Source organism: Lagopus leucura, unplaced genomic scaffold, assembly GCF_019238085.1.
Source record: "Lagopus leucura isolate 7727_CA_CO unplaced genomic scaffold, USGS_WTPT01 Super-Scaffold_100024, whole genome shotgun sequence".
Lineage (NCBI taxonomy): Eukaryota > Metazoa > Chordata > Aves > Galliformes > Phasianidae > Lagopus > Lagopus leucura.
In genome coordinates this window covers 3890599-3910041 of record NW_024962276.1, presented here as the reverse complement: position 1 = coordinate 3910041, position 19443 = coordinate 3890599, and the positions used below count along the sequence as shown (strand labels likewise).

Sequence of the window (19443 nt, the reverse complement as noted above, 5' to 3'; positions counted from 1 at the left end):
ATTTATCAATAGACTGGCTGCAACTCAAGTGCTCATTCAAGGTGTGGAGCCCCAAAGAAGCTCTGTTTCACAAAACACATTCGAGCTCTGCTGGTTCACACACAGTCCCGACTCGATGGAGGATCTCCGTCCTCTCACCCCAGCCTGTGCACTGCTATAGGTCAGAACAGCGATGCCAAACCTGTCTGCAAAGCTTGGACTTTGTGTTCAGCTTCTTCCAGCTTCGAGGCTGTCGACATCTGTGTCTCCTGCAATTTTCTGTAAACGGAGAAGAAGAGGTGAGAACAGAGCACGCAATCATGTTAAACAACTTACTTGTATTTTGCAAATTTGGAAGATGAAGTGATTAACTGTCTCCACCGTAACCAGACAACTGACAACACCACACAGACTACAAGGTGCTTCAGTGGGACCCATAAATCATGTCACATTGCAATACTGTTCATACTTTGCGGTCCCACTTATTAAAATTTTAGCAGTGTAGCCACCTCATAACATAAGCTGTGAACATTATACAAGAGTTGACTGCTATATAAATGACAACTTCAGAGGAAGGTTTTCTTGAGCATAATTTGTTTTGGAAATGTCACACACATTAAGAAAATTGTCACCAAGCACCCTCTGTTGTACAAAGTTAGTACAAGGAGAATGATACATTTCCATTTTACTGTCATAATGAAGAAATTTCTTGCCATAAGTGATATACTGGATAGATGAGGCAGCTGTTTCATCACAGCTATAATAGTTGCCAATTTCAGTAATATTATTTAGCTACTTCAAAAAAAACTCCACATATTTCAAAACAAATTTCACATTGATATTTTCTCCATAACATAATCAGACCTTTAATATGCTCACATTTCTTATGGCCACAGGCAATATTTTCTGGTGTGTGTCAGCAATACACATTAGCATCATCCTTCCACACAGCCACTACAGCCTTTGCTAACGGCTAAATGAAAGGAGTTGTAAAACTCATCTTCAGAAGAGAGTCTGTCCAGCATCTCCCAGAAGACGTTATTTTTGTGACACTGCTTTTAAGATATTCTGCAGATTTTGGAATTGTGAAATGCTTTATAAGAATACCAGCATCTGACTTGCACTCTCTAGGATACGTACCTTTATTCTCCAGCACGACTGACCAGACTGGTAGCTATTTGTAGTGAGAAACACACGACAGCTCCCTTCACCCCAATGACACACAGGAAGAACTCAGAATCTCCCCTATGCATTCTTTTTTTTTTTTTTTTTTGCATTCTAATTCTCTCATTTTGTTTTATATTTATGCATTTCTGAATTGTACTTGCTGAAGACATTGCTTACATGTTACTTATCAGAGAGTAACCACAGATAATGATGACCAGAAAATGCCTTGCGTTCATAGGTAGATCCTTCCCATTCAGCTCTGAATTTAAGCAATCCACGTATCAACTACAAAGCTCAACATAAACTGACGGGCTTCTATGCTAAGCTGAACATGTTAGCCTCAATGTTATTGTTCCATGGGAGAAATAAACTCTTCAAGGTAGGGAACTCAGCTTGAAGGAACTCCCTTACAACCCTTGGTCTCACCCAGAGAGATTTGTCTGCCCACTGACCTCTAAGATTCAAACACTCTTACTATTTGCAAAAGATCAGAAATGCATCCAAGATGTTTAAAATAAATTTAAAAAAAACCAACAATAATGTAAAAATTAAAATACTCATTAATTTTAACACCAGAATGTGCAAGCTGTTTTGTAGTTCTAGTTCAGGAACACAGTCCCCTTCTTAGACATGATCGTATGAGCAGGAGTGAACCCCTCTTGGGCACAGTGCTCCATCTGAAATAGCTCAGGGCTGTACCGATAGCACAACGATATTCTGACACAGCAAGTGGGCACAGCAGAGTGAACTGCATGCAAGCTAATGGAGAAAGATTGGTGTCACAAAGGACAACGCAGCCAGTGAAGAATAAAAGCAGGTTTGCACTCTTCTGAACATGACACCCCTCCACACAACGCTACTGCCAAGCAACAATCTGTCCCTGTTTCACTCCTACACTTCCACAATTGTTTTTCTGTGCAAAGTTGAGTATCAAATGATTCTGTGTCAAACACATAAATCACCAGAATCTCTCAATAAACGACCTGTCTCAGCACACCAAAGAAAGGATCCTGGATGGGAGGAGCAAACAGAAAAACACATCTCTCTTTTTCTACAACACCTGCAGAGGACACACGCACACTCACCTCTCCTTCTCCGCGAAATCATTTTGTAATTTTTGTTCTTTTTCCAGAGCTATGTTCTCAGCTTGGTTCTTCAGGGTCTGTTCATATTCTCGGATTTTCTCCTTAAGTGCTTTTATTGTAACCTCTACAGAAAAACAATAGGGAAAGAATGAGTTTACATGGCTCCACGTGGCTCCACAACACAAGGCTTTCTTTACCCTGTAGGCTCAGTGTGTTTTAAACTTTAGCTCTTCAACTCTGACACAAAATCAATGGATATGAGTCCCTTCAGAGACCTTTTACTCCCTAAATGTTAAATTGAACTTTAAGTGTTTATGTTGAGAAGGATCAATGCAGTTTGCTGGAAAGCAGCGAGGAGGTTTCTCTAACATGACTTAAAAAAAAAAAAAATCAATTCTAAAATATAATATCACCTTATTGACTAGTCTTGAATTAGCTCGCTGCTGAGTACAGATTAATAAAGTCCCAGTGTGGGTTTAAGTATGCATTTATACATAGGACAGTTAATTTACCTCATGTGCTCATGTAAAAAGAGGCAGTTTTACTATGGTTCATGCACAGATGCAATCTAACACTAATTGAACACATATCTTGGGTACAGCTCTGTCCTGCTTCACAGCTGATGACAAACAAAGATTTAACTGCAGTACTAACAACAGATCAGATGCAACAGACACTCTGGAGCCCTTCATACTCCCGTTACTCAGACTGCCTTGTCATCCTCACTGGGCTTCATGCACGAGCACCAACTATTCCAGCTCTGAGTGCATTTGCTGTATTTCAGAAAATCTGAATAAACCCTCCTCTCAGATGAAGGAGCTTCCTTGCATTTGCTGAGCCTAGTGATGGATGAGAGATGAAGCAGAAACCTGAAGAGTCACCATGGAGCCACTGATGGACAGTGTCATGCGTGCCCTCATCCATTCCTATGTGAAAGCCCTCTGATCCCACCCACAGGAAAGGACCAAATCCTTATAGGGGCCATGAGAAGAAAAGCAGGACATTCACCAGAGTATGCTTTGTAACAATAATGGAATTTGGAAAAAGCATCAGAGTGCCAGAAGTCTTGCAGCTAGCAATACACTTCAGTGTACTCACAGACAGATGTGGCAGGTTAAAGGCATGGCTTATTAGCAGCTGCCATTAACAATGCTTTGGGAGAAACACCTTTGGATATAAAACATTTCTGGTTCTGCAGAAATATGGGAGAAAGAGTAACTCTGCTATGAAAAGTAAAGCCTAAGTACTTGGGAAAAAATATCTCAATAACACCACCAAAATCAAGCATAATCCTTTAAAAGCCTGCACTCTCAGACTTGACTGGGGAAGTGTCCCAGCAGACAGCAGATACCTGGCGATAAGGTCTGCAGGCTGGGAGCTGCACTGAAGGCAGCTGGCCAGAGAGACCACGAGAGCAGAGGGAGAGTGGAGAAGTGACTGCCAGCACAGCCACTGCTTCTGAATGAAGGAGTGGGATTGTGCTTGCCGTGCAAAAATCAGATGAGTCTCATTACTGATTAATAAGCCATGAAAGGGACGTGATGTTTTTTTTTTTTTTGTTAACGAGCAAAGAGAAATGCTTCTGAGATCTGGGAAACATGAATTCTGCTCTCCTGAATAAGCAAAGGGTGCTCCTTCACACATGCAAAAGGATGCTCATTCCTACATACAAAGGATGTACTATTTGTGCTGGAGGTTTCTTTGCTGCAAGTATTTTCACATCTGAACCTGCAAAAGTATTCAGGTATGTGAACAAGCACAGAATCAGATAAGCAGCTTCCATTTCAATAATCTCAAGGAAATTATTAGAGTTGCATCTTATCCATTCAGAATGCCTTATTTTAGAAGGAAATAGAATACTAAAATTAATGCAAAAATGCACAAACATGGGAAAAAGTATTACTTTTGTGACAGAATCTGCTTTTACCTCTAGGCACAGACTAATCCTCTGCACTGCTCCAAAAACTAAGTGCCTCTTTTGCTGTTCAGGTCAGCTGAAGCTTGTTAGCCACTGCCATTTATACCAGTTTTGGAAGAAGTTCTTAAAGGCATTGTACGGCTTGTATACAGCCCTCCAAACAAAGAGATTAACTGATCAAAGCACCCTTAGCCAACAACAGGCTTTTCCCTGGATATCTTATTAATGCCTGTTTGAAATAGAGTGTGAAACTATTGCGCTGGCGTCAAACACAGCGCAAACACCACAGTGGCACCACAGAAAGGAAGTCAGCACGCACAAGGGGAAACAAAAAGACCAGTCTGTGCGCAGCTGCTGCAAACAACTAAGGACTTTGAGATCTCTTCCACCTTCTGGGATGAACCCCCATGTCGTGCCTGCATGTATGGGAAGCACAGCCTCGTGAAAACTGCACAGTGAGTTACAGTTATTGTACGTTTCCACTGCAACACTGCCAGTGGGCAGCATTATGGCTCCCACGTAACACCTTCTGTAGTGCAGCCTGAATCTTTGCAGGCTGGGACCTGTCTTCCCAAAGGCCATCCCTTCCATGTTAATATCATGTAGGTGTATAGATGCTCCTTCTGCTGAAAATGAGATGCAATAAATCCAACCTGGCTGCTAATGTTGCTTTCAAGCGTTACCCACTTGGGTGCAATGGCTCCATAGTCTAAGAAAGCTTCAGTGTCTCCACATGTGTAGAAAAAACCCTCATCTATGATCCAGAACATAGTACTGAATATGAAAATGACCAGCCCTACGTACAGGGAAGCAGGCATACAACCAAGCAAAATTTGCTTCCTGGTGCAGGAAACATGTTCTTCTGAGATAGAAGAAAACTTGAACAGTCCTAAAGACAAAATGCTATAAATCTAATTGAGATTTTCATGTAGTCCATCTACTCCAGTCTCATGAAAACTTAATTAAACATAATTAGCTTGTTTACATTGTTCCACACTGTTCTTTGCACAGTTTGTACACTAAACGTAAAGTATGCATGCTGAATGTACTCCAGCAGCAGAACGCAGATTCACATGAGGAAAAACAGAGTAAAATTTCCATTTGTACAAGTCTGTACCTATATATGAAATACTGGTTGTTTTTTCTTTGTGCATGGCTGTGTAAGATATGTGTTCTACGTGCACCCACGCGTCCATTCAGCTTGATGTCAGCAGCAGCACAGCCTACATGTAACTTCAGCTGGTGGAGTCACTTCCAAGCAGAGCTGCAGGAGGCTACGATGCAGTAACAGCCTCCTTCTCTGATGCGGTGCTACAGAAACTTTTCACGAAATGCAGAGTGTAACCCAAAGCCACAAACGCACAAATGCAGAAGTGGCAACAATACAATACCACACTTTCTTTACTGAGTTTCAATGCTACTGTCAACTCTGCCTGTGAGAAATAAAACTGAATTTAACCTCAGTCTTCAAATGTTAGCATGCATTAAAAGCTGATAAACAAATTCATTTGCAACCTACCCTGATTTTTCACCTCGGCAAATTCTTTGTTGTATTCCTCTAGAGTTTCCCTAAGTTTCTGGTTCTCTGTTTCAATATCGTGCATACGTTGAACCTTCAGCTGAAGCTGCTGTCCTAAATCCAAAGCTGGAACTGGATCTGAAAAAGAAACAGTAAAGTAAAACATAAGGTAACAGTAACACTGCTGCAACTCCAGCAGCTCAGAGTACAAGCAGCCTTTTTCCTTTATCGATAGCCGGTGACAAGTTTTAATTACTTCTCCTGCATGCTCCTCACTCCATATCCTACATAATTAAAAAAAATATGGATAGTTAAGTTCATCTAGGCTACCCTTTAGACTGGGGCTGCCTTCCTCACTGGGGCATTCACCCACAGGGCACTCTGCCCTGGGTGCAGACAGGCACAGTGCAACGGCACGTGACAGCCTAAAGCTATGTATTTTTCTGTTCAAAATGAGAAGTTGGAGGGAGAAAAGCAAGCCAGACAATACCATCCACGGACAGCTGGTGTCCCTTAAATACCTTCACTTTTGCAGGACTGAATTTCTGAGGAAAATTCTGCCCTCCTGCACAGCTGAGCACTAAAAGGTTATTTGATTAGAGAGACGTAAGCTGTATTTTCTCGGAGCGACAGATCAATAATAATGGTGTGAATTTAATACCATAAATCTTGGATTTTGTGACCTGCATTCCCCACTTTTCTTACACTTCTAATCGAATAAACATTAGAAATTATTTTATAAGTCCTTGTAATATGAATTCTCCAATGCTGGTTCCCTTCCCGAGGACACACCTGACACGTACTCGGGTCATTTATTCTGGGATTTCTTCCCCATCAGGATAGGAAAACGCTGGAGTCCAGCGGACTTATAAAAGATTATTGAATACATTTCTCTTATGGGCGCCAGCATCTCTTGTGGAATGGCTGCAAAGATTTAGTCTCCTGTCGAGGAATGCTAAACACCAAACTCAGCGGATCAACAACAGTATATGTTAGGGAGTTCACTTAATTTTCAACCACCACAGTCATTAATTTTTCAGACCACCCTCAGTCTCTGGAAACACATAATAAGTCTATTGTACCTCTGTTAACACATTAAGCATGAGCCTGTGTGTTTTTTCAATATGCCAGCATTGTTTCATAGTTTATAAAAGAATAGTGCTGGGTTATGTTGAGCTCAGAGACACTGTAAGTAGCAGTCTGCTGCATTTTGTTACTTCGGTTCTTCAACAGCTCATGGCATTACCCCGTTCATAATACAAAATCTAGGTTGCTTGTCATCTGTTCTCTGTACATACATAGTTTATGACTACATCGCTTTTTCATTTATGCTTTTTAGGCCAAATACTTTTCGTTATTATTATCTGCATTAAAATATTTATAATAAATCAAACTTAAAATGTTATTGCGACAGAGACGGGGGGGAAACAGGTAAGGAATTACACACCAAGTTGAAGTCACAGCAGTAGCACGAGTTCCAGCCCCTACAGCACTGCTGCGCGGCCCCATCAAGGCGCAGGCTGTCACAACATGCCCTTCTCCCACGGAGGTCTGCGACCCTTTGTGGGACCAAATGCTTGTCAGCACCGTGCTGCAGAGCCAGGCCCGGGCAGCAGGGATCTGAGCACTGCTTATGAATTCCTACAGAATAGCACTAAAATGCTACAAGGAAAGAGAGCGAACTTCACAAACTTGTGAGTGCGATTTTACCCCCACTGTAAGACCAGACACCACAGATGCATCTTGCTCCAAATGCACGTGGCTTTTTTACTTTCAAATCAGACCAAAATAACATGGGCATTATGAAGGGAATAATGACAAACCTTTAGTCAAATCTGAGGTCCCTGAGCAGCTTTATGCACAAAATGAAAATGCTCACGATCTCATAATTATTCATCAGGACATGTATATTTAATTTAGCTCTATTAAAGGTTAATGTTCAAGTAGCAAAACAGTGGCAGAACAAACAAAATGTAAGAACAGTCTCTGTGCATTAAACTTCAAACTTTACCAGAGCCCATTTGAAGGACTGATGGCCTGCAGCCACTAAATAATGCGAAGGACACAGCATGAGCACCTCTTAGCCCTAATTTTTATCACTGCATGGCAATAAGATGACCAAGACACTGTGACCAGAGATAGAAATAATTCAGTTCTCACGACAAGCTTTAACATGCTCTAATTAAAAAAAAACCCAAACATCTAAAAGGCCATGATTTCTGAAGTATTTATGAACACCAATTAATACGAAACAAGCATAAACCCTATTTGAGTGGAGTGCATTTAAAAATAAATAAAAATACTCCGCTCTTCCCAATGTATGCATGCATGAAGAAGCATACCTTTGTGTATTAACCAGGCTTACAAAGTGTGTTTCATGTCATTTAACAGGAGGTCACTGAATTTTTAAACAAGCAATGGACCAAAACTTTCGATTCATTACACAAACAACAGGCACACACGTTTCAGACAAATCAAATGCCACTAGCTTATAGGCAGCAACAAAGACGTGCCTTTTCTGTAACTACTAAAAGAGAAAAATCATCTCAATTAACACTTAAATGTAGAAAACTCATTGCAAATTATTCTCCTTGTGTGGCTCTTATCTGGCTTGCAGAAGTTCAGGATCTCTGCATGGCACAAGATAAATAAGAAATGAAAAAAAAGACAAGAAGGATCAGCTCATCTACAACTTAAAGCCCATAGTGCAATTGTTACTGCCTAGCAGTAAATGGAGATGTTTGTTTTTATGCTGAGTTCTGCACACATTTCTATATTTTCCTGCTCTGCTTTCCTAAGCCACCTGTTGCACCCTACCCCACAGAGATGCCCCCTGCACCGTGTGTGCATATAGAGCCCCTCACACCCAGACCTGATCCCTGATGAGCCGTGGGTGCCCCTGCTCACGACAGGGCTGTTGGACCTGATGGCCTTTAAGGGCCCCTTCCAACTGTAACGATTCTGTGACTCTATGAGGCTTCCCCACACTACCGGAGCAGCGCTGCTGCTTTTGCTTCCCCAAAGACCTCGCTGAGCAGCCCAGAGGAGCTGAGTGGATGTGGCCCAGCTAACGAAAAGGGCAAACAAAAAGGGCAATGTTATATAGAAGTTAATACTGTCCGTCAAACAAGTGGGGTGCAAAGCAGCAGCACTTCCAGACCATTCACATGCCATGGACAACGCACCATTTTTGAGCAACAGTGCAAAAGAACAAATTATCGGTGCTGCTGCTTCTGCACGTAAACAAAGCACCGCTTTCAAAGCAACCTAAAGGCAGGTCCTGATAAAACGCTGCTTTACGTTATGAGCTGGATGGAGGCAGCGCCTCACACCTGCAGCCTCAAACCAGGAGGCAAGGCTGGTCTACCCTTGACCAACCCCACTTCCAAACAGAATCTTGATCATAAAATCCAAACCCAGCACAAAGGCAGCCCTCGGAGACAGAGCAGCGCCTGCTGCCCTCCCTGGGCACACCGGGCTGGACGCTGACATCACAGCACTCACACTGAGCAGGGGCACTCTGGGCTAATGTAATCATACGATTACATAATTAACCCAGCTGTCTCATTAAGAAAATCAACTGGAATTCAGGGCATAATTAGTCATACAGCAATTAGCATGCTGATGAACAACTGATGAAAAGCTGTCTCGATATGGAGTATGCTGGGACCACCCTCGTTATTTAAGCAGAGGAGGGGAAAAGCTCCGGAATGTAACGCTGCGTTGGAGGTCTGCGTTCGGTGGCGTTTCGGAAGGTGGAAGCTCAAAAGTTGCCTGAACAGCGCGCGCTGCTCGGAGCTGTCAGCCCGAAGGAAAAAAAAAACGCTGTCAGCGCTTAAATACAGAGAGAGACACGGAGCGCGCGGTGCCCGCAGCCCGGCGGGACGCTGGGGCCGCCCTCACTCAGCCCTTCCCGGCAGCCCCGGGCGGCTGGGGGGCGCGCGGCAAGGCCCGGCATGGAGCCGCCGAGCGGGACGGGAGGAGCCTGAGGCGGCGCTGAGGCGGGAACGGCCGCGCGCCCTGAGGCGCTGCGCGGAGGCAGCGGCCGCACGCAGCAAAGAGTCGCAATTCGGTGTTTTGAAAAAGCACCCGAACCCTTTTGTGGAAGTGCGGTGCCTGCGGGCCCGCTTTGTTTGTTTACAGCGTGGGAAGGACCGCGCGGCGCTCTGTCCGTATCTTAAGATGGAGCTCCTTTCCAAAACAAAGGGCTCCGTGCTCCCTCCTCACCAAGAAATCAAGTTATGAAACAGTGCCAAACTTCGGGGGCAATTAATATTTCATTCCGCCGTAATGCGTTTCCGAAGGTTTGGGTCTAAAAATAATCCGTTTCACAAAGCGCGGCTCTGTTGCCCAAACCGTGGTGTAAGGAAGGCTTCCTCACAAACACCCACGGCAAGCGATAACGGAGGGGAGAAAAACAACAACCCGTCTCAGCACGGCGTCATTAACGCAACTTGAACTCTGCTTTTATTGATTATTTTTAAAGCATGGCCACAACGCTGAAGTTTGGGGGTTTCCTGAAGGCACCACTCCAGGTCCCGCACTTCCTCAGGAGATTGAATCTGAAAATAACCCGAGAGCCTGCTTCGGAAAAAAAAATAATAATTACACTGCAGCTTTTGAATATTCAAACACCTCACAGCATACTTAATTAATTCATTAATTATTCCCCAGAAATTTCTGGGGTAAATTGATACAGCCTAGAGAGACTGAGACAAAGATTTCGCGGAATAAATGATAACTTTGCTCCCGTTCCCCCCTGACTCTGGCAGCCCAGGAACAGAGGAGCTACAGCCATGATTTCGTTCAGAACAAAGCTCATCATCTCTCCAGCTCCTCACTTCATAAACAACATGAAAAGGTTCTTCCTTCTATCAAGAATGAAACACATTCCCTTACTCCCCCACCCCACAGCACCGGGATCTATCTACTCCTCTTCTTTTTCCCATTTTTCATGGCATTCTCCTCACCCTGCTGCTCTCGGAGCATTCCATAAGGGCTCCATCAGCAATTCCCAGTACCCATTTCCCTCACCAGTGAGAAAGCAGGCACCAAATTGTGCCGAGCCCCCAGAACAGCAAGGCAGAATTTTTCCAGCTCTGATGCAGCCCTTTGAATAGGGATGACAAAGCCACGGCACAACAGGCTCTGCTCCTGGTCGATCGCAATGAAGTGGCAGTGGCAACTCTCTGATGCCCACAGGGTCAGTTGAAATGGTACGAGATGCAATAGGGTCATTCTGTCCACAATCCCATGGATCCCTTTGCCATTATGTGGCTCTTAGATTTGTGGGCTGTTATTTCAAAACATCCTCTTTCTGGTGAGCAAGAACAGAACTCAAGGGAATGGCACGGAGCTGCGTCAGGGGAGTGTCAGGTTGGGCATCAGGAAGAGGCACTGCACCAGGGTAGGTGGTGGGCATGGGACAGGCTGCCCAGGGCAGTGGGTACAGCCCCGAGCTACTGGCATCCAAGAAGTGTTTGTCTATCATTCAGACATATGTTCTGATTTTTGGATGGTTTTGTGGAGCCGCAGGTTGGACTCGATCCTTGTAATTCCCTCCCAACTTGAGATATCCTATTATTCTATGATCCTTTCTTCATCTACCAGCGTTGCAACCTGCTGGAGGGATGCTCTGGCCTTGCACCAGGCCGTGAGATGCATCTCTATGCCAGTAACCAAAAGAGTCGAACAAGGCAGTGTAAATGATTGATTCCTTAATGAATTGTGTCTCAGTTCCCTTTATTTTCAAAGAAGGAACCGAAATTAATCCACGGAGAAGGATTTAATATTCAAAGTGGGTACGCATAATAGGTGATACAAGATTTTATGGCACTATAATATGCCAGCTAAAAAAGGAGCTAGTGACTTATAAGAGAAACCATTGCAACTGAAAATGCTCCAGTCTGTCATTAATATTCTTGTAATGGCTGAAGACATTGGAATTTACTGCTTGCACACCGAGCTCAATACAAAGCAAAGGGCATTTACAGAAAATCACTCATATGCTGAAAGTTTCGTTCCTTCTGTTTTGAGATTAGAAAAAAAGAACCGTCCACCGTATTTGAAAGCTCTGTATATACTGAGAGGGATTTGTTCTGATTCCATTTCACGTTCCTGCAACTGAGGAAGGGAAAGTCTGATATTCCCTATCACACAAGCACCCACGCGCTGCCTCTTCTGCTCTGAATATGCAGTCCTGTTCCAGGTAGGAGGGTCAGGGTTGTCCTAACCCCAGTCTCTAAAGCAGGAGCTTGCACAGGGCGCTGCAGCAGCACCTCCAGGCACAGTTGCCCATCGCTGCAAGGCTCTCCCGTGTCCGTTCACTGCATCCTTCCCCTTATCTGCACCTCCCCTCTTCTTTCCGTGCCTCCAGCCTACCAACTAAAATAGGGCTTGACAACCACGCAATAAATTTTTCAAAGTGCATGCTTTAGGGATATTTCTTCCTTGGAATATTTATTCCAGCTTTTACAAAGGAATTTATCCAATTATTAATTCAACGAGGAAAAATGGATGAAAAAAGAATGTGATCAGACAACCCCAATTGGAAGCCACATGTTCAAGTATCAAAGCAGTTTTCAGTTATTGTGACACTCGTCTCAATAAGGATAAAGAGAACCAGGATAAAGACCAGCAGGACTTTGTGCCTCGTCAGAAAATAACCACGTACCCCATCAGTGTGCCCTACCAGCACGCACTCAGCCAGCACAGATCCCAAATGGTATCTTATGCTGCGTCCCGAGGCACGGCGCAGAACTGCGACCCCAGAGGGGAGGAGACTGAAGTGATTCTGAGCTGCTTTCCTCAGTGCTGGAAATGAAGGGTAGCAGCCACTGACCCCAGCAAACCGCCGCTCCGAGTCTCCCCACGCAGCTCTTCACCCCCACCTCAGGCATTCTTTTGTGCAAAGGTTTGCAGAACAGTTTGTGGGAAAATCACCAATGCCTACGTTCCCTCATTTTTTATTCTATAGACTTCTCTTCCAGCCAAAACTGGGGCATTTTAAATATGTTTATATAAGTCTCTCTTTTTTTTCTTTAACCTGGCCTGAACATGCTGACGAAGCATCAAAGCGTCTGCCTTCAGATGGGATGCAGTCACACGCTGCATCGCTACCTGCAGCCGCATGAGTTCACTAATTTTCACTCTTTCAAGTATTAACTACGTCCAATTTTCTGCTTAATTTTATCAGATTTTCAAGTGTGTTTGAAAGACACCCTACCGCTCTCTCCGAGGTGGTGTATGCACTGCTGCTGCTGTCCATGAATAAGTTCATTTTGCTTCCTTTCCTCCTAGGACTACTCACTGTCACGCTGATTTGTTTTCTCTCTAACGTCGAGCAAAAGCACTCGTTATGAATATTCATTTCCATTGCAAAGTTAGGGACAGCAAAAATACCAGCAGCCCTTTCATTTTACGCTTCTAGCTCCAATTTTATTTATGTATATTTCATTTGAGAAAGGGTGATCATTTTGGCTCCTATCACTGTTTATCAAACCTGGAACTGCTTAAGATTTTTCACATCATGTGTACCGAGAGCAGACACTCCTCAGAAATGCTCTGTGCTGATCAGTCGTGATACACCACAAACTCATATCACAGCCTGACACTGCTCTCCTAGAGTTTCTGAAGCAATTAACCATTAGCTGAATGAAAAGTACTCTGAGAATTAACTTTTGCATGCCACGTTTTCAGCATGAATTTCCTGAATTGTATTTGCTCAGCTCTCCTCTACAGGCACAAAGGCTCTGTGTGCTTGGCTTTTAACTTCAGCACACTGTGCAGCCTTCTGGTCATCTGGGTGCAAACAGTCTGTGCAGACCTTCTCCTATCAGGACTGGTATTAACCTTTACACCTTCTGCTTAACATTGCGCTCCACAAAACAATCCAAACAAGCCACATAATGACCAAGAATACGACGGCTTCATACACATTCATCATCTCCAACATAAGCAAGAGATAACTTTTCTGAGAAGAAATCTAACCTGTTTTTTTCTCATGTCACCTTTAATCACAGAACATTGATCGAGCGGCTGTTTAAACGGCAGTCTTCTCACAGTCCAAACAGCAAAGCAAGTGGCTGAAAGGTAAATGATCACAAACAAATGGAGCTGGGAACTGTGTTCCTTGGTAAAGGAATGGGGCTTTCCTCATGGGTGAGAAACAGATTTCTGCCCGTAGAAGTAATTCACTAACATTTACTTTAACTGATTACTTCTTTTACAAGAAGTTTGTGTTTCCTCAGCTAAATCACCCCCTGAAAAAGAAAGCCCTGTGCCGGGCAGTGTGAAATCTGCAAGCCTGTGACTCCTGCAAACACTGCATCCCTCCCTGCAGCCCTCCTGCAGGGCAGCCCGGCGCTGGGCACACGATTTATGGCAGCCAGGAGCAAGGGAAAGACTAAATTTCCACTCCAGCCATCTCTCATGGTTACTGCTTTTTATTGTTTTGACAGGACGCATTAAAAAAATTGTATGTTTCTTCTTTCTACCCTCTATTTTGTTTTATGCTGTCCTTAGCAGGGGCTCCTCTGAGCTAAAATGCACATTATGTAGCACCAAACTGATGGCGAATCTGATCACAGCAGACCTGTGAAGAGTCTCCAATAAAAACACATACCCTTTTACACTGCAAGAGACACTTCATTTAGTTCCTTCTGGATGACATTCAGATCAAGCAGAAACGTGCACCGTTTACACTTGAGCCCTAAACAGCAGCACAGTCCCACCAAACTCAGAGCAAGGCTGTGCTAACCTGCCCTGCCTCTGAGAACATGCAAATGCTGACAAACGTCCACCTGATTCCTTACTGTACCCTGGCAGGGTGTAACGAGGTGTGGGACAGTGGTGGGGAGGCTGAGGGCTGAGTGTGGGACCTGAGCACAGCAGCACCCAGATGAGCTTTGCCTGTGCGCAGGGAGCAGAGGAGCGGGCAGACACAGGTAGTGCAAAGTGTGCTGCTCCAGGGAGTGACTGATGGCACCCAAATTCAGTTTAATTGATGCCACAGCAAGATAGAGGATTTTCTGTTTAAAGGCAGAAGTCGTTTCTTTTTGTCTACGCAGCAGCCATTCGTAACGGGAGTGTTACTGAAAGCCAAGAAAATGAAAGTCTGGCATTGTGCTGTAATTGCACAGCAATAAAGAGACAGCATAAAGTGAAATTCAAGCAGTTTATGCAGATACTGCTGTCTGGCATTCACTCTGGTCTCTCTTTTAACCTTTACTTGAAAATCACAGTGAAGTTTAGTTTAAGAAAAATAAACACTGCAAGTATCAAACACAATTTTTAAAAGAAAAATACTGAATTTTTAATGTTGTTCACACTTAATATTTTTCCTGTTAAAGCTTTAGGAAGAGTGAATTAGCAATGTACTGCAAGGGAACACTATTCCTCCAAACACTTAGAAAACTGGGCTCCAGTTTCACTCTCAGCGTTTGCAAGACTAAGACCCTGGAAGCCAAGGGCCTAACATAACACACTTGTTCTATAAAATTAGAAGGAAGGCAATCTTGCACAGATGGCAGAAAGCTTCCTCAAAACACAAACTCAACCTCCCGTTACCTCACAATAAATAAATTCACAGTATTTTTAAAGGTAAGTTGTGACAACCTTGCTGATTAGTGCAATTCATGTGGCAGCATTCACTTTTCTCTAGCTCTCTGCTGCATACTGAAAGTGAGGCACTTAAATGAGAAAATTAATTCCATTAATTAAAAATGTTCAGTCTCAAGCATACAGAGTGATATGAGTGAGAATTACAGCTGGATAAATGCACATAAAGCCAAGTGTTTACTGTCCCTTTAGGACGGATACGTTTTGCAGCACCAACCAATGATAATTCTATTTTAACAGTAGCCTAAAACTGGAGAGACGTGGAAAGGTTTATTTTATCTCTTCAAGAGAAAACCACTCGATGTATGTAGAAAATTGCACAGAACACCACTTTTCCCACAAATTCTTTGCTTGGAGAGCCTGAGTGAAAACTCTGCTCCAATTCAGGAAAGAAAATCATTAAACTTAGCTGAATCCATAAAGCACCATAGCTGGAGCTTCAATACAGATCATTGTGTACTGAAATTAAAATAGAAGCCCTTTTTAATTATATAAAGGGTGCACGTTATTACTGAAGAGAGGAACACAAGCTTTCCTCAAGAACCATAAAATTGGCTGCTGGGAATTAAACTTCAGCTGCGATTATTATATGGTCCTATAAAGGACATTGAACGTCTGATAAAACTGCGCCCTTGTCGCGTAACAGTGATGCTTAACGCCAAACAACCACTGCAGCATTCCAGCCATAGCTTTCTCAGAACATCACAGCTCCCTTCTCACACCGAAAACACTGCAGGATTTCGGAGCGAAACCTCTACCTAAATATCTGAAATACCAAACGGACAGGTCTGAAGATATATAAGCCACACAGGGGCAAAACAGCGTGTGTGATAAATTACTGCTGATGTCTTCTGTACACGAAAGCCCTCCACGAAGACATGCCCAGTGTGGAAGGCTATCTGTGCTGCGCCATGAGTGCCTCGCTCAGCCCCACCGCGCCGTGACCATTACAGTGCTGCGCATTCCTAACGGCTGTTTTCCTTCTTGTTCCATTATTTGCTGTAAATACTGAGTACTGGCTGTGCTTCCACGCAGCTACAGGAGACTGGTCAGACTTCTGCAGAATCTGGAATGTGCTTCTGACGGCACTGGCGTGCTCTGAGACCCACGGATGTAACGTGGAACCAAGACCTGCAGATATTTCTAATCCCACAGACTCCAGCGCACCCACAACTCAGCCAGGCCAAAATGTTTACGTGGAGTCAGAATATCAAAGAAATACTTCTCTGACATTTAACATAAGGCATGTGCAGGGGAAGGCTGGACAAAGGGCTGTGACTGTGTGCAATGTGCTGCAAATTTTGCTCTTGCAAATGGAGGAGAACGTCCCTTTTCTGTAAAGCCATCTTCCATCACAGCACGGGAGGTACGTCCTGCCTACTCCACCAAGCTTTAGCCCGACTCTGCTATTCCAATCCCAGCACCTGTGGTGATGCAAGGCTTCAGAAAAAGCCTTTGCACGAGAGCATCTGAAGGCTCCCATGGAATTCTGGTGGTGACAAATATCCAAAGCACCAGACACCAGACTGCCCTCCCAAATTATAGCAGGAAACGAGCACTTTGGGCTGGGCTGTGATGGACAGGGAGGGGCAGCCATGGCCTGGGACAAGCATTGTAAGCTTTGGAAGTACGCACATTGCCTCTGCATGGATTTTTGAAATATATATTTTTTTAACTGTGAAGCCGAACAAATGAATTGTTCAGAATCACACAATATTTTAATAATAAAAATGGACTCATCCAAACATTGAGAAGTCAAGTCAGTGAACAGTTTCAAGAGAAGCCATGAAATGAACCTTACTTAGTTCCTTCCATTAGAAAGAATGCTGGAGCGTTTGGTTTCAGAATCAAAACGTAACTCATGTTTAACTCAGCAAAGGGAGAACAAACAGCCAGCAGCATTCACACCAAAATACGCCAGAACATTTTCAGAATAAGGAATTCATTTTCTTACCTGGGACATCAATTAATCTCTTATAAACATTCAAGAAGGCTGCCTCTGCTTCTTTGCTTCTTTTACCCAATGCGTCAATCTGAGGGGGTGAGGAGAAAGAAGGTGTTAGACTCGGTGCAATACAACTCGTGCACTCAGAGCTATAAGAATAAACGAAAACATAACACATAAAGAGGGAACCTCATCTCCTGTGTACAGCTCCTGTAGCCTTGTGAGAGTATTTCTGCTATGTCTGCACTGAATGTAATTTGAAGTCCTGTTTCAGCACAACAGCAATCGATATTTTTAAGAACACTGCTGCCTGCTGTGATTCTTCACTTCAAATCTTAATACAAAGAAAGCAAGCCGGGCTCAGGCCGGACAGGCGTCCTCCTCAGTAACTTTCTTTTACTGCTAATTAAGATATAACACAGCAAATGGGATCTGCGTGCACTTCTGATGTCACGCTCTGCTTTCATTGCAGGTTTCCACTAAACCTGTGAGAAGATGAAAAGATGCACTTCTGGGCATCCTCTGCTACTGAACACTAAACAGCTCTGAATCTTTCCCATGCAAAGACCCAGGAGACCGAGCTGCCCTGTGCTGCAGAGCTGAAGGCAGGCTGCTCTGGCTTCACGTCTGTTCTTACTTTGTGTTAATTCATGCAGCGCTCGTTTAGGAAGCTGCCTGCTCAGGTAAGGCAGAATAACTACCTCCCACCATCTATTCTTTTCTCTGAACTTGTATTTTCCTCCAAAACTTCACTGTGGAAGGAAGGGCAGCTTTATAGCTCTGACAAGAAAGTATTCATTCAACAGCAACTTTTGGGTTTTTTTTTCTGCAAACTTTTTCTTAATGTACTGGAAAATGGAGGATTTACAATGACTAAATATTGACAGAAAGTACCCAAACCAAGACCAGTTCCACGTGATTGCTGCTCCAAAGCAGAGACAGAAAGGGAAGCAGAAAGCCTGGCAGCACTTTCCAGCAGCTTACTCTAATCAGGAAACTAAAAGCATGGAGATTATCGTTCCCATATTTTAATAAAAAGCAAGGAAGGATCTGAAGAACTACAGCTACAAAGGCCTGATACCAATTCTCCTGCATATTTGAAAAACAGCTAATATTATGAAGCCATTTAAAGGTGCGTACGTCAACATGTACTAAAAAAGGAAGGTCTTGTCTGAAAAACGTCCTTGAATTCTTTAACCACTTATTGATTCGGCAGATAAGGCAGAAACAATGGACAGAGTTTACTGTCTCTGCGTTTCAGGAAAGTGTTTTATTGTGGTATTTTGCTGTGCGTGCTGCCAGCCCGACGCGCCGCCGGGAAGCAGAGGTGCCAGGAGAGGAGACACAGCACAGAGCTGCCGTCCTCGGTGCCACGGCTGTGCTGTGAGAATGGAGCGGGCAGGGAAGAGGCTGGGGGTGGTCAGAGTAATGGAGGCAGGGAGCACGGGGGCAGAGCGCGGGACCTGCACGTGACTGCTGCAGATTAGTCTTGTGGCTGAGAGTGACCTGCAGGGATCACTGCGGAGAGGATTAAGGGCAGAAAACTGAACTGTCAGGACGACTGTGGAAACTGCGTGGAGCGCGAGGTATAAAGCCCTCAAGGCCTGCCTGTGCTTCCAGAGCTCACCAAGAAGGGCTGTGGGAGGCACCAGAACCACAGAGGGCAGCTGATGTGACGTGCCAGAAAGCAAGAGATTGATGCTGTTGAATAACCCATTTATTAATTTCAATCCAAGCAATCACAGATGGACCGATGCTCATTAGGAATGAGAACATAAGCAACTCAGAACGTTCTCCAACGCAGAGTATTTGAAATGAGAATATGGAACCAAGTGCCAACGCTGGAAAAGCGCTGTGCCTGAGAATCAGATGGGAGAGGGGGGGCAGCCACCAGAAAGGCTTCGGAGATATTTGCTGGGTGCACAGACAGACTTTGAAGGCCAGAGCACCATATGTCAGACTTCGGGACCTCTGTGTTCCCACATACGATTCTCTCTCGCTGCTGCTCAGCACAGCGCAGCCAAATTTAAATGACTATTATTAAATACAATTAGCATTGCAGAACAGATTCTGTACTGTATTCTGAAAAACTCATTTTCCCTGTCTAGGAAAAGCAAAGCATTTAGAGTAAATGCACTTCCATTCCTACGAAATAACCAAATGGGTCTGTTTTCCTATTACAGCTTCTTACATTTTAATAAAGGGCATTTGT

General features: G+C 43.9%; 1 protein-coding gene across 1 annotated transcript in view; it reads right to left on the bottom strand.

Moving 5' to 3' along the window:
* Window positions 1–19443, bottom strand: part of CUX1 (cut like homeobox 1) — a 175631-nt gene that overhangs the window by 102280 nt on the left and 53908 nt on the right. Inside the window, exons 4-7 of the mRNA XM_042879941.1 lie at window positions 17241–17319; window positions 5669–5806; window positions 2232–2355; window positions 182–258 (exon numbers count right to left, since the gene is read on the bottom strand). Coding sequence (XP_042735875.1) covers window positions 182–258; window positions 2232–2355; window positions 5669–5806; window positions 17241–17319 — 418 coding nt within the window. The remainder of the gene's footprint in view (window positions 1–181; window positions 259–2231; window positions 2356–5668; window positions 5807–17240; window positions 17320–19443) is intronic.